This window comes from Eurytemora carolleeae, unplaced genomic scaffold, assembly GCF_000591075.1.
Source record: "Eurytemora carolleeae unplaced genomic scaffold, Eaff_2.0 scaffold327, whole genome shotgun sequence".
Lineage (NCBI taxonomy): Eukaryota > Metazoa > Arthropoda > Copepoda > Calanoida > Temoridae > Eurytemora > Eurytemora carolleeae.
Window position 1 is genome coordinate 284,480 of NW_019396260.1, and position 14,956 is coordinate 299,435.

General features: G+C 32.7%; 3 protein-coding genes across 3 annotated transcripts in view; all 3 read right to left on the reverse strand.

Moving 5' to 3' along the window:
- Nucleotides 1–4,986, reverse strand: part of LOC111699574 (uncharacterized) — a 5,922-nt gene extending 936 nt beyond the window's left edge. The window contains exons 1-6 of the mRNA XM_023470276.1: nucleotides 4,861–4,986; nucleotides 4,667–4,782; nucleotides 3,384–4,084; nucleotides 3,205–3,269; nucleotides 2,716–2,955; nucleotides 1,532–1,660 (exon numbers count right to left, since the gene is read on the reverse strand). Of these exons, the coding sequence (XP_023326044.1) occupies nucleotides 1,532–1,660; nucleotides 2,716–2,955; nucleotides 3,205–3,269; nucleotides 3,384–4,084; nucleotides 4,667–4,782; nucleotides 4,861–4,971 (1,362 nt within the window). The 5' untranslated portion in view covers nucleotides 4,972–4,986. The remainder of the gene's footprint in view (nucleotides 1–1,531; nucleotides 1,661–2,715; nucleotides 2,956–3,204; nucleotides 3,270–3,383; nucleotides 4,085–4,666; nucleotides 4,783–4,860) is intronic.
- Nucleotides 1–8,772, reverse strand: part of LOC111699575 (uncharacterized) — a 13,906-nt gene extending 5,134 nt beyond the window's left edge. The window contains exon 1 of the mRNA XM_023470278.1: nucleotides 8,653–8,772. The gene's annotated coding sequence lies outside the window, so the exon portion shown is untranslated. The remainder of the gene's footprint in view (nucleotides 1–8,652) is intronic.
- LOC111699573 (nesprin-1) lies at nucleotides 8,671–14,778 on the reverse strand (the record flags this gene model as incomplete). Its single annotated transcript, XM_023470275.1, is given in 6 exon segments — nucleotides 8,671–8,767; nucleotides 11,051–11,130; nucleotides 11,600–11,730; nucleotides 13,414–13,460; nucleotides 14,338–14,439; nucleotides 14,675–14,778. Coding segments are annotated over 6 exon segments (561 nt in total), but the record flags the coding sequence as incomplete, so codon positions are not given.
- Nucleotides 14,779–14,956: the final 178 nt, after the last annotated feature.

Sequence of the window (14,956 nt, forward strand, 5' to 3'; positions counted from 1 at the left end):
TAGATATAAACTATACAATAGATATACGGACATTAGATATTCAGACAAAAACATGAGGTATACAGGCATTGTATTGACAATATGGGAAGAAAATATGTTTTTTTTTGACAATGTGGGAATAAATTGAATTATTAATATGGGAATGAAATGTATTGACAATATGGGAATAAATAGAATTGTTAATATGGGAATGAAATGTATTGACAATATGGGAATACATTGAATTGTTAATATGGGAATGAAATGTATTGACAATGTGGGAATAAATTGAATTATTAATATGGGAATGAAATGTTTTGACAATATGGGAATAAATTGAATTGATAATATGGGAATGAAATGTTTTGACAATATGGGAATAAATTGAATTGATAATATGGGAAGGAAATGTATTGACAATATGGGAATAAATTTTTTGCCAATACGGGGATGGAATGTATTGATTATATGGGAAAAAATTGTACTGAACATATGGAAATGAATTAAATTTAAAATTTGGGAATGGTTTTAAATCGAGTTAAAATTTGATGGGAAATTCTAGCTGGAAAAGAGGAGAAATAATTAATAAAGAACAAGATGAAAATGAGACCTCATCAAATATTTAAAAAACTTTCAACAGGGAAATTTTTATTCTTCTTTTAAAAGTACAATTTAATTCAAAATTTAATTCCAATATTAAAATAAAATAGACTAATTAAAAGAAACATGAAAATAAAATATCCCTGAATTCCAAATTTTCAAATGCACGAAACATCGGATGAAAGAAGATAAATAATTTACAACTTTTTCAACATTTAATTGAAGGAAATCATGTAAAGAAGACTATAGGATTGCAAGGAAAACATGTAATTGAAGGGAATCATGAAAAGAAGACTATAGGATTGCAAGGAAAACATTTAATTGAAGGGAATCATGTAAAGAAGACTATAGGATTGCAAGGAAAAGTTAATTCATTTTTAAATGGCTCCCAAAAAAAGAATGAAACTGGTTTTAAAAAGTAAAATTTCTTTAGGAAAAAGTATAATGTTCTAATAATTTTCAATGTTAAAGTGGAATTCAAATTGATCCAAACGTCAGCAATACCACTTTTAATCAGGGTTTACATCCAAAAGTGAGACTTTTAAAAAAGGATTTCAACACGTTTTATTTTTCAATCACTCTTCAGAAAAAATTTACAGTGTTGGAAAATATCTTAAATAAAAATAGATTGTTTTTTCGTTTGACTTTTCGGCTGCTACTCCAAATATAAATAAACCAAGAAAAATGAAATAAAATTGGTTTTTTTTTAACATTTATTTGTGAACATTTCACAAAGACTATTGAGTTGACCGGCTTTTTTTGAAGCATCTTTGAGTGATAGGAATGTGTTAAAAATTAAGACTTCTGACTTTGATTGGTTTATTTAATGATTTGACAAAGAAAGAAACGAGTTTACGGTTGCAGAGATTCATGAATAAAGGAAACATAATAAATTCCGTGCAGTCATCTCATTCTTTGTGGGTAACCCTGTATACAAAATCTAAAAACTTACATACTGATCAACTTCCCCTCGGACAATGTTCTTGTGTAAGGACTCCAGGTCTCTGCTGGAGCAGAGGAGTACACTACACATGGAGTCCATCTCAATATCAGACTGACTTTCGTCTCCGAAGGACGGAATCTAAATAAAGCTAAGATAAGATTGCAAAAGTTTTATTTTTATTCTTTTTATAAGAATATTTTCACAGACCGCCCCCCCCCCTAATTCATAAATGAAATCGAAATTAATAAAGGGAATGGGTACTCTTTTTTTCTACTGGTATGCCCAATTCACTATGGTACTCACTTCACTTTCATCTGAGCAACAGTGAGAAAAACATCGTTTGTTTTCTCTTTAACAAGTGTTCAGAAAAATGTATTACTTTTTTTAAAATATTTGACGGTGATTGTTACTAATCTTTCTTCAATCTATTGCGTCTAAAATGAGAAAATTGTTTAAAACAACTAATACCGAAGAACGTCGTGTCCATACAAATTCAGAAAGTTGCGACATTCGACTCGGATCGTAAAAAAATCAATTTAATTCCAAACAAATCATTCAGATATTACAGCCTATAATCATCGATTTTTTTCGACGCATTCGTATACTTAATATTTATTTTTTATTTTTTATGATCCGAGAGTTACTTTTTAAAACATGCATTCCTGTTTCGAGGATTTTTGATAATGAAGACGACATTTTCATATTTTCCAGAAATGTTCGAAAATCCGGCGGCACCCATGAAAAGAAGTTGTAACGAAATTTTAATTAAAAAAAACTAAATCGTAATATTTGTCCAAATAGCGTATTGCGTATAGAATAAGAAATATTTAGACAAAGGTTGAAATAAAAACTATCACGACTTAGAACCAAATTCTGACCAAGATGACAATAATGAGATTGGAATTTTTAAACTACAATTTTGCAAAATATGACTTTAAAGTGTTAACAAGCAGATTAAATTTCAAAGAATATTAGAGATCAAACAAAATAGAAGATAAGTTAATAACCAGGTTCAAATATCTTTTATTCTATCACCTAAATTGGGGTTCTAATATTTTAATAAATGAAAATGAATTTTGTTAAGAAAATGTTAAGGGTAGAAAACTCCGCCAGCATTAATCATTGGGTTAAAATGTGAAGAAGAAAAAATTGTAAGTTCTTGACAAAGCATATTTTAATTTCCCAACACTTACCAGTCGTCTTCTATTCTTTTTCTTTCCTTTCCGGGCGTTAAAGTTTCCAAGTTCTAATCCAATTTTCCGTTGATCTACTGCTCCTGATGGAACACTGCTGCTCCCACCAGAGGATGATCGGAGCAGCTGTCCTGAGCAGCTACTAGCAGGGTCAAACTGAGCTGACCTGCCTAAGCTGCTACAACTGCTTAATCTTTGATGATAATTCTCTTCATGTGCTAGATTTTCCAAAGAAAAATCCTAGAATAGAAATATTTAAGCTTTCACATTTTTATAAGGTTTCCAGTTTAAGTTGAAGTAATTGCAATTAAATAATTTAAAAATTGATTTTTTTAAATTTACAAAAAAAGGCGAATTTTTTGTTTTGTTATAATTTGATTATAATTTAAGAAGAGAAAGTGCCGCGGATAAATCAGTAATCAAATACAAAATGCTAAAATAGTAATTTTCGACCAAGCGCGGGTAAACGGTGGGAGTAACTATGAGTACCTGAGAAGAGCTTCTGGACTGGTAAACATCTCTTGATGAAACATCTTCCAGAGAATCATCAAAACCTGAGAAAAAATACTTTTTTAAATTTTAAATTTTAAAATTTCTAATTTTTGGATAAAATCCATGTTTCTTGCCAAACTAAACTTCGTTTTAGAATCAGTTTACAACAAGCCAACCTGCTAGGATGAGTCTAGTGCTCCTAAAGCTGTCTAGCTCCGTTATCTCCAGAGAGTCCAGACTGAATACCTCAAGGTTCCCCTCGCCCCCGGAGTAGGATAGGGTCCTGGTCGGGGTAGAGTGGAGGAAAGGTTTCTGGTTATCCAGAGGATAAGATGATTTTCTTCCTGTTGGAGGCAAATCTTTCTCAAGGTTTGTCTCAGATACGGTCCTAAAGCCTAGGTTTAGATTGGAGGCGTGTATGGATAGATTGGACTGAAGAACTGTATCGGAGGCAGGATGCATTTCTCTGGAGGCTGTGTCTGAAAATGCCTCTTCATCGGATGTGTCCCAGTAGGTTAGCGGAGCTGGGACGGATTCTCTCGACATCTTCTCCAATTCCTTCTGCTCCTGCTCCTCCAGCTTTAACAACACGGAGGCCAAATTGTTCATCAGTCGTTCATCTTCCGTCCTTGGAGTTTGTTCGTCCTCCGTCCTCCTCGGGGATGGATCAGAGCTCTCGGTCTCAGAAGTCCTCATCTCTAAAGTCTCCGGTAACTGTTCCTCCGGCTCGCTTGGGGCATAGTCTTCACTCCGCCGTCGGTCTCCGACTATCCGCCGTCGAGCTCTGGGGGACTGCCGTCTCTCAGCAGGATCTCGTATCTCCAGGGTATGATCTAGTTCTCGGGGAGAATGAATCCATCTTTTCCGTCTCTTTACCCTGAAAAATACCAAGAAAAAATAAGTAAAGGTGTTAATGAGGGACTTCAGGAGAATTTGAGATTTTTATCTTTTTTAAATTGTATTCTCCAAAAGTGTGCTTTTATTAATTGTTCAAAAATGTTTAAGGTAAAAAAATGAAATTTTGTTTTGGTCTGAATTTTTGTTTGCCACAATTAAATGTGTCTTTGTAGATTGTACGGGAGTGAAGAGAGGAGAGGGGGTAGGCCCTGACATTTATAAGTATATTCCTCAGTGCACTTCATCTTTTATTCATCTTACATCAAATGAAAGCCTCCAGGCTCCAAGGCCACGGAAAATACATAAAATACATTTCAGCAAAATGCTGAGCCGAAAAAGAATTTCTAGTTGATATTGGTAACAAATATGTTTTTTTTGGGGGGGGGCATGGACTTTAAATTAAGTCCAAAAGGCTAAGGAGCAGTTCCCCCCCAACTCTCTTAAGATCATGATTATTTCTACAATAAAGTTATACATACATCGAGAACATATGTAGTTTGCACCAAAAAAAAAGGAGATTTCCATCCACTTCTCACTACTAGAGTATCTCTAAAATCTATACCTGAGCAGGGTGGCAGCTGGGGAGAAATTAGGAGTACTATTCAGCTGATCTAGACGGGGAATCTTCGTCATAGGTTCCTCTTCAGAATCCACCAGGTCACATAGATACCGGGTATCCTTTAAGGGAATGTTTACAGATTAAAATGGATTCTGAGTAGTGAGTATTTATAAAGGGAATGTTCTCTTAAGTTTTACCTTTTTTGGATCCTGAATCCACTGCTCCAGTAAGCACTGCCATTCAAGGGATCGGATCCATATATCCAGATATCTTTTCTCAAGGGATTTAGCAACCTGAACACAAAACATCGTTGAAATCTCTTTCCGCCATTTTTATTCAATGGATTTATTATTTATCAACTTGTTTAGCCCAATGTTTTTATATGCATCTACACGGAGGTTTAGTGTTTGCATTACATTATATTTTCAATCAGATTGTATTGTTAAAAAGTTGCAAATCATAACCCCCCCCCCCTCTTGATGAGTCTCTCAAACCTTTTAAGTCCAGGGGAAAAGGTTTCCAAAAGTGTTATTTGGACTAGACCTAACAATGTCAGGATTTAGGAACATAACCAAAGCTTAAAATATTCAACCCTGAAGTTTGCAACCCTTATTAGAAGAGCTACAGGTTTTTACAAAAACAGATTCAAAACAAAACTCTCAATCACATTTAAATACAAAATACCAAAAAATATCAAGATCATGTATTATTCATGTGAATCAATTTTTAAATTAACGACGCATTATGTCATTGTGTGCGCTTCAGACAGGTCCCTACTTAGGAATTTGTAAAGGGGGGGGGGGGCACAAATATTAGAAATGCCAGATATAGGCAATTAGGGGGCGCGCTGCAGTCGAACATTTTGTTTGACCTGAAAAACTCAAGACTAAAAAACTAGATTTTTAAACTTATCACACATTATAGTTTCAGATAGATATTTTGCTGTTTTGCAGTATGTTTTCTTTTCCTTTTAGTGGTTTTGAGAAGCTATTGGCCTCAAAAAGAAAGAAAAAACTGTAGGTGTAAGATGTAGAGATTATAAATAAATGTATTACTGAAAATGTTTGAATCACGAATAGCCAATAACTATTTTTAATACAGGGAAAGCAAATGCCTGTCAATATCAAGAAAAGCTCAAGCATGAAAATCTCCAGTTTTTCCAAAACTAAAATTCGAAAAAAAAATCCCTCCAAGCTTTTTCAGAATACTTTTTATCCCAAAATTTTATTATTTTTTTCTTCTAAAAATCATATATTTTCCTTAATTTAGAGAAAAAAATACCCTAACACAATTTTTGCACAAACATAACTAACTTCTGGGGAAAAGAAATTATTTTTGAAAGGTGAATGTAGAATAAATTTTCAAGAAAACATACACCCCTGTAAATAAATATTTTTGCTGGCAATGATTTTTAGTCCTGGCCAGAAAAATATCAAAAGCGATATTTCCCCCCCCCTCTCTCTATCTGTAGTGAGGTTCCAAGTGAATATTGACAGGTTTGACTACAGAACCCTGGAAAGATTAATTGTATCCCTTTGTAATCAAACATATTTGTCAATCATCATGTTTCCTATACATTCATAGATCAGAGAGATTGTCATGTACATGAAGTGTACTTAAACAGACTGTAGGCGTAATTTCAAGTGACCCTTCATTCGAAGAGGGGAATGCCAGATTAACAACGGTACCCTTATATCCTTTACGTGTTTAAAGCAGTCCCATAAAAGGGACCCTTTAATTTTACTTTCTTATCTAAAAAATTGTTAAATTCTGACAATGTTATTCTTTGTCACTGCACCACACACATTTGAACCACAATTGAAACACAATCATTTTTTAGAAAAGTTAGAATATCTCATTCATTCTTGATCGAAAACATGAATATGCGAATCAAAATTCTTTAATTTTTTGTTCCCAATGTTCAAAATGCGTATTTCTATATAATTCTTTAATTCCTTGTTCCAATGTTCAAAATTTATATTTCTATATAAATCTTTAATTTTTTGTTCCCAATGTTCAAAATGGGTATTTCTATATAGATCTTTAATTCTTTGTTACTAATGTTCAAAATGCGTATTTCTATATAATTCTTTAACTCCTTATTCCCAATGTTCAAAATTCATATTTCTATATAAATCTTAAAATTTTAATTCCCGATGTTAAAAATGGGTATTTCTATATAGATCTTTAATTCCTTGTTACCAATCTTCAAAATGCGTATATCTATATATTTCTTTAACTCCTTATTCCCAATGTTCAAAATGCGTATTTCTATATAATTCTTTAATTCCTTGTTCCCAATGTTAAAAATACGTATTTTTATACAAATCTTAATTCCTTGTTCCCAATGTTTAAAATTCATATTTCTATATAAATCTTTAATTCCTTATTCCCAATGTTAAAAATACGTATTTTTATATAAATATTTAATTCCTTGTTCCCAATGTTAAAAATACGTATTTCTATATAATTCTTTAATTCCTTATTCACAATGTTCAAAATGCGTATTTCGACATAATTATTTAATTTCTTGTTCACAATGTTCACAAAAAATCTAAAAACATGTCAGTTCAAGATTGCAAAGAAACTTAACAAAGATCTGAATAGATTTGATACTTAAAACGTTGACTATTGATCTTTGCATTTTCAGGCTTCAAAAATACAGGGTTTAGAAAATTAAGGGTTAGGTTTGAGCCGAGGATCAGATTTTTTTATATGTTCTCTGCACTTATGAAACAACCCATTAAAATCGACGTTTAATGTCACCATTTCTTTAGCTATACAACAAAATGATGAAAGGCGTGAAATTTTAATTAAGTATATAAAAAGAATTGTACATACTAATGTATAATCGATTAAGCTTGTTGTATTATTATAAAATACAAAAGCTTTTTGAGTAATTTCAAGGCTTTACATAACAAATGTAGATAATAATAAAAATAATAAACATAATAATAATAATAATAATAATAATGATAATAATAATAATAATGATAATAATAATAATAATAATGCAGTGTAATCCTCAAAGGATGAGACTTTAGAGCCGACGGTTTGGAATTTAATCAGTCTTTACAAACCTTACAAATCTTTAGATCGTAACATTATAAGAATTGCAAGTCGTCATTAAGGGACTATAAGCGAAAAAGCCGTACAATTGTACTGTACGCTAGCGTACTGCATGAACTTAACGCAGCTTATTATACATTCACCGCGCGGCTTTCAAAAATTTTTACGTAAATATTTTTGTTAATCATTATAAAACATGAGAATTCAGTGACAAATTCTATATCGTCTTTCTTATGAATTAGCATTGTAATACCTCAAAAGCCATAATATTATTATGTCTGCTAGAGTTTATTTTATGAAAATAAATGGCTGTAAAGATGTGTCTATAATGTCTCCTCAAGATGAACAGTGAAGACGGACAAGTTTACTCTGTTTGTATAATGTAATTTTCTTGTTTTACTAAGTACAACTGTATGCAGACAAACAAATTGTAAACATACAGGGTGTCCCACATCATATTAGACCGAGAACGGGTCTAAATTACGATTTTCGGGACTAATCAGAAAATCTAATTAGAATGAATCATTTTGAAAAATAATATAAGGCTTATATAAGAATTTTCTTGCGGAAAATGATAAGTTTTTCGAGTATTAAAGATTTATTTTGTCGTTAAAGATTGAAGATAATCTAATATGATATGGGACGCTCTGTAGCAGATGAAAATTTTACGGATTACAGCTTTCTCAGTAGGTATAACTATACTAAATCAAAACCTTATTAAAAAAGACGATATCAAAATCGTCATTCAGTTCCCATGTTTATCGGGACACCCTGTCGATAAATAAGGAAAAGTCTGTCATCCTTGATAAGTCAATGGTTAAAAGGGTACCGTTGTGAATCGCGGGGAAGTCCTCTTTATATAAAAATTAGGCTTACATTTTAAGGTGTCATCTGTCTCCCCGTAAAAATGAATAAGGTACCTAAGGTTGAGAACTGAGTTATGTATCTGATAAATCTGTTGATGATGAAGATAATTCAAGGAAATCTCCTCCAGCACCTTCTCCCACTCCCCCAGCAGCACTTGCAATAAGATCACTAGTTACAGATTGTTCACGGACACAATGACGATTTTATCAAAAATGATTCACTGAGTCTTTGCCACAAACTCTGATTTTGTCTTTTAACTTTGAACTCTATTAGTACAAATGATCTAAATTTAAAATATCAAAGGTAGACATCGTAAAGTTGCAAAGATAAAGGGATTTGAAAATTTGAGTTTGTTTCAAAGACTCAATTTCTTTGACTTGGATAGTTTTCTCCGAAATAAAAATGCCTTGAACTCCAGTTTTGATGTGATGCCACTCATAAATTGATAATATGCATTAAATTAAATTTGAAGGACCCCTTAACATAGGATTTTTAATCCCTTTATCATTTTTTGTTTCATGAATTTCACTTTTGTGCAAATTGATTATAATTTTATTTGAATTGTACTCAAAAAGTTTGAAATAGATATATGTTATATACTTTGAAATAATTATTTTGGAAAAGTTTTCTAAAAAAATTCAATTACTTTTTGATAAGAAAATTCATTATTTTGTTAAGTTGTTGGATTTTGATTTTCTCCCTTTTTTTCTTAATAATTCCTCTCATCTTATCTATATAATTCCCCCTTCTTTTCTTTATAATTCCTCTCATCTTATCTATATAATTCCCTCCTTCATTTCTACATAATTCCCCCTTCTTTTTTACATAATTCCTTTCATCTTATCTATATAATTCCTCCTTAATTTCTACATAATTCCCCCTCATTAGATAATTTCCTCCTTCCTTTCTTCTTAATTCCCCCTTCTTTTTCTTTATAATTTCACCTTATTTTCTAGATTATACCACATTGTTTTCTTCCTACATAATTCCCCCTTTTTTTCTTCATAATTTCCTCTTCTTTTCTACATAATTCCCCCTTTTTTCTTAATAATTTACTCCTTCTTTTCTTCTTAATTCCCTTTTTTACATATTTCCCCCTTATTTTCTACATACATTTCTGGGTGTCTCCTTATATGGGGAGGATATTTATATAGGACGTTTCTAATTGATGTATAACCGTTTCGAAATGATTTTGCACACTTCTGACACTGCATGAAGGAAACCTTAGGGATTAAACACTGAAGATCAATGAAAGTTTAACACTTTTCCGTGGCAAGCAAAGAGTTTGGGCGAGATTTTAAGCTTAACCTCCCCTTCACATCTGTCTAATGCATGATATCATGACCCGACTTTGTATTTCTTTCCAACCCATTCAATCACGATTTTACAAAGGTTCTTCCTAGGAGTGTACAGTGCAGGATATGTAATCGAACGCGGAATTGTTTGTAAGAATGCGCAGTAAAACTCCACATTTGCTGGTTTCCTTAAGTTCTAAGATTTGCGATGCTAGTTTGAATTGAGCCACACGTTAAACAAACGTATATTGAACGAAATACTAAATTTTGTATGTTTTTCGTCATAACTCCGCTTGCTGTAAAGCTAAAAGCACATAGTCGTATCAGTAATGTTGCATATAAAGGAATTTTTCCTTCTGTTTATTTTGCATTGGCCATTGTTAAATTTGTATCTGTATCTGTATCTGTATCTGTATCTGTATCTGTATCTGTATCTGTATCTGTATCTGTATCTGTATCTGTATCTGTATCTGTATCTGTATCTGTATCTGTATCTGTATCTGTATCTGTATCTGTATCTGTATCTGTATCTGTATCTGTATCTGTATCTGTATCTGTATCTGTATCTGTATCTGTATCTGTATCTGTATCTGTATCTGTATCTGTATCTGTATCTGTATCTGTATCTGTATCTGTATCTGTATCTGTATCTGTATCTGTATCTGTATCTGTATCTGTATCTGTATCTGTATCTGTATCTGTATCTGTACTTGTATCTGTATCTTTACTAGACAAAACAATATATTTAATGATGTTATTAAAACTAAACATGAAGCTATTAGCTTCTGGCGTTCCCGGTTTAATTTGTGAAGTTGGGACCGTTCATAATTTCTTCGCTAGATATGGATAAAAATGATAAAATTATTGGACCGTTCATAACATTTTTTAAAAATTATTTTTTCTCAAGTTTGGAAATATCTAATCTTATTTTCGGCCAAAAACGTATAAAATATTCACCCCTGAATTGACGTAACTGTTCCGCGGTTTCTTTACGCGCAAATTATAGTGCTTGGATTTCAAAGCTTATTAAGAGCACTTTTTTCCCTGATGGTTTCTATTTTTCAATTCGACAAATATGTGACTCTCCACCCCCCCCCCCCATCCATCTGAATTTGGGCAAGTTTGTGTAAGATTGAATAAACGATTATATTGGAACGGATTTGAAGAGAGATCTTCACAGAGACCCAGAACCAACTTTACTATGCGACCATGGGATTCTATATCCGTCTGTAGTACCTATGAGATAGATAATTTGGTCTATATATATTCTACCATATAAGAAGTTTCCCAAAAAAACTTTAATCGAGTGCACTAGGAGCACTCGAGTTTAGAGTCCCAGAAAGCGACCAGTGCACTTGGAACACTCGAGTTTAGAATCCCATAAATTGATCAATGCACTAGGAACACTCGAGTTTAGAATCCCAGAAATTGACCAGTGCACTAGGAACACTCGAGTTCAGAATCCCAGAAATTGATCAGTGCACTAGGAACACTCGAGTTTAGAGTTCCGGAAATCCATTTTTTTCGATTATTAAAGTTAAGCCATTAGTATTTATAAATTAGACTTAAAGAAACTGTTAGCATAATTTTAAGCGACCCTCCTTGCAGGGTGTGAAAAAACGAAAAAGATGGAAATACTCAATTTACCCTTTAAACCTCGGACTGATCATTGACAAATTTGTGTGTTTATCTCTTGTTAAAATACCTGGTACTCTGCCATCTTCCTCTCCCTGTCCCTGGTGTTCCACTCCTCCGCCTTGTTGAATTGGACAGGGTTGATCCTCACCTCCATCTCCTTCAACCACTTTCTCAAGCACCTCACCTCCAGCTCGATATCTAAATTTGAGGTACTGTAGAGGAATTTTTATTCTAGTCTAGGGTTTCTGAGTTGTGCGCAAATGAATTGAGACTTTGCCACAAACTCTGAGTTTATAATCCCTATATATTTGGAACCCAAAGTCGCAAATCTTTTGATATTTCAAACTTACATTATTTGATCTAACAGAATTCATAGTTTGAAATATCTAAGGTCTACGACATTGGAATCCAAAGATATAGGGTTAGAAAAGCAGAGTTTGTGGCAAAGACTCAATTACTTCGCTTTTGTATTCCGCAAACTTTTGCTAATCCAATGTTTCTTTATTGAGTATTTGAGTATGAGTAAAATCTGTATACTGCACTAGAAAACCAAGGGGTTTCCCAGGTAAAGGAACTGATTACTTGTGCTAAAACAACTTCAGAAACTTTAAATCTTTGCAACTTTCTCACAAACTCAAATTTTCTAATCCCTATATCTTTTCAACCTGATGATGTAAACCTTTGATATTTCAAACTGAGATTATTTTATTTAGTAGAAATTAAAGTCTGAAATATCAAAGGTTTATTTCGCAAGGTTTCAAAACTATAAGGATTAGAAAATCAGAGTTTGTGGCAAAGACTCAACTCCTTTATTGAATAACGAGACCATATTTGAACCACGTGGACTAAATTTTTCTATTGCGCTGGATCAAACTAAAAGAGGCTTAACTTAATCTACCCGAGGCCAATTAAAAGAATTTGAGCCGCGTATCAAATTAGAGACGCTGCTGAATCATGGTTGGTTCCACTTGTATTCAGAGTTTCGAGATTTGAGCCAGTGTTCAATTGGAACCGGTTTTTTGGAGGTTCAGCAATTCGGTTCAAATTCTTTAAATTCGGCCTCCTCTGGTTTAAATATGTCTTTTTATTTCTTAAATTTGATTCGTTGTAGACCTTCACGGGCAGCTGTAGTACATTTGAATTTCCGAGCCAAGTCAACTTTTCCGGTCCCAGTTTGTACTGTATCGCCCGGACATTAAGTAAATAAAGCAGACACTCTATAGGACTAGCTGCATGGTGCAACAAGGTTGACGCGGTCAGGCTTTAGGTTGAATTTACTTTTACTGAAGGGTCAGAGGTGCATGCCTTAGATTGTTAAAACTCTGTTAGATCAATATCAGGAATATTGAAGGTTTACATTATCATACAAGTAAAAATTTGAGTTTGAGACAAGTGTTTAGTTCCTTTTCCTAAAATCTTTAGCAAAAAGCATCAGAATTAAAAGAAAACTCGGAGATTTGTTTCTCTTTTTAATTAATGCAGAAAAAAACTTAACTCTAATTTTCTATTCCTCATATGTCTTTGCAGCCTGATATTGTATGCTTTAAATATTTTCAACTTCTGCTAAATTAAATATAAGTTTTTTTGTGATTTAAAGATATTTACTCTTGAACCTTAATCTCAACATTAATGCAAAAATTTTCAGGTCTTACTTATCAGTTTTTAAATATGACCACACAGTTTTTCTCCTATTAATGTTAAGATTAAGGTTCAAGAGTAAATATCTGATTAAGATAATGGCACTTATTTAGATCACAAAAAAAACTTATATTCGATTTAGCAGAACTTTAAAACTTGTATACCAAGGCGAGTTAAGTTTTTTTTCTCTATTTTTAATTTTACTCTTTATAATTTCTCTTATCTATGAGGTTTATTTATTACCTGAGTATATATCTGGCAGATCAGATTCGTTCTTTCTAGTTTTTGTTCTAAAATAAAACAAAATTAAAATTTCCTTTCAATAAAACTGTGGAATAGGAAGAAGACGACTTTAAGACTCAAGTTTTAATTTAAACAGTAAGATGAATATGATACACAGCAGTAGTGTAGTGTACACAGACCATTTCACTTAAAAAGTTGTTTTTATTCCACAGTTCTCTGCTTCTCACTCTATATATATTTAAAGCACACAAAACATTAAGATCGTTTAAAGACACGTTTTTGGTGACTTTTTAGCAAGAAATGTGTACAAGGAATATAAAACGAACTCCCATGGAATAAAGTGTACTGCAGTTTATGGGAGGAATGTAAACACACGATGTAAGTACTGCCCAGAGCACTAGGCTTTCAATAGAGGCAAAGTTATTTTTGATATTAAGACGATTCAATAAAGGAACATCTTTTTTTCAATTTGAAATAAGGACTGTTTCTTTTCAAGTTTTAATCCCGAGATATACACGAGACAAAGGATGAGACTTCATACTCAGAGACGACTGTGCGACACTGTCAGAGGCCGAATTTAAAGAATTTGGGCCGCGGTTTAAATTTAAGCGCGGCTCGAATATGGTTGGTTCCACTGAAAATTGTATTCAATGTTTCAAGATTTAAGCCGGCGCTTAATTTTTATTGGTTTTGGCGGATTTTTAACGCGGGTCAAATTCATTAAATTCGGACTCTGTTTTCTTATATTTACGACTCTCTGCAACTGTAAACTTGTTACATTCTTTGCCGAATCATTAAATAAGTCTTTAAAAAACTATTTAAATTTCAACTTAGGATTTTCATATTGAATGATTTTCAAGTCGTCTTTACAGTCTCATCCTTTGTGGGTAACCCTGTGGATTATTTCTATTGGTATAAATTTACCTAAGATTAGTTAGCATATCCCATTTACTGATAACATGCTCCAGTCGCCAGCTAACCTCACCCTCTAGCTCAGGGTGCACTCGGACCATCCTACCACATTCCCTAGATATTCATCATTTTATTCATTCATTTATTCATCCATTCACCTATTCTTTCATTCATTAATTCATTTATTCATCCTTTCATTTATCATACCACAATCCCTCATTCATTATTAAATTTTTTAAAAACTTATTAGATTTTTAAAAGGGATGATTTATTGATTGATAAAATGATTGATTGATTTGTTAGTTTATTGAATGATAGATTGGTTGATCGTCTCTATTTATATTTGCACCTGAGAAATCTCTCCCTTCTCTGAACATCCCTCTCCAGGTCCTTGAGAAGTCCCTCAACACGGGGGGAGTTCCCCTCCTTCTTCTTCCCGGCATGATACTGGACCTAGATAGATAGATAGATAGAGATGGATAGATAAATAAAGATATTGATAATTAGATATACTTTCTCCGCATTCAAATCTCAATCAATCAATAATTCTAAAATCTATTAATCGACTATAATGTACGGAATGTGTTTGACGAAATCAATATGAATATTGCATATGTATATATGTAACTAT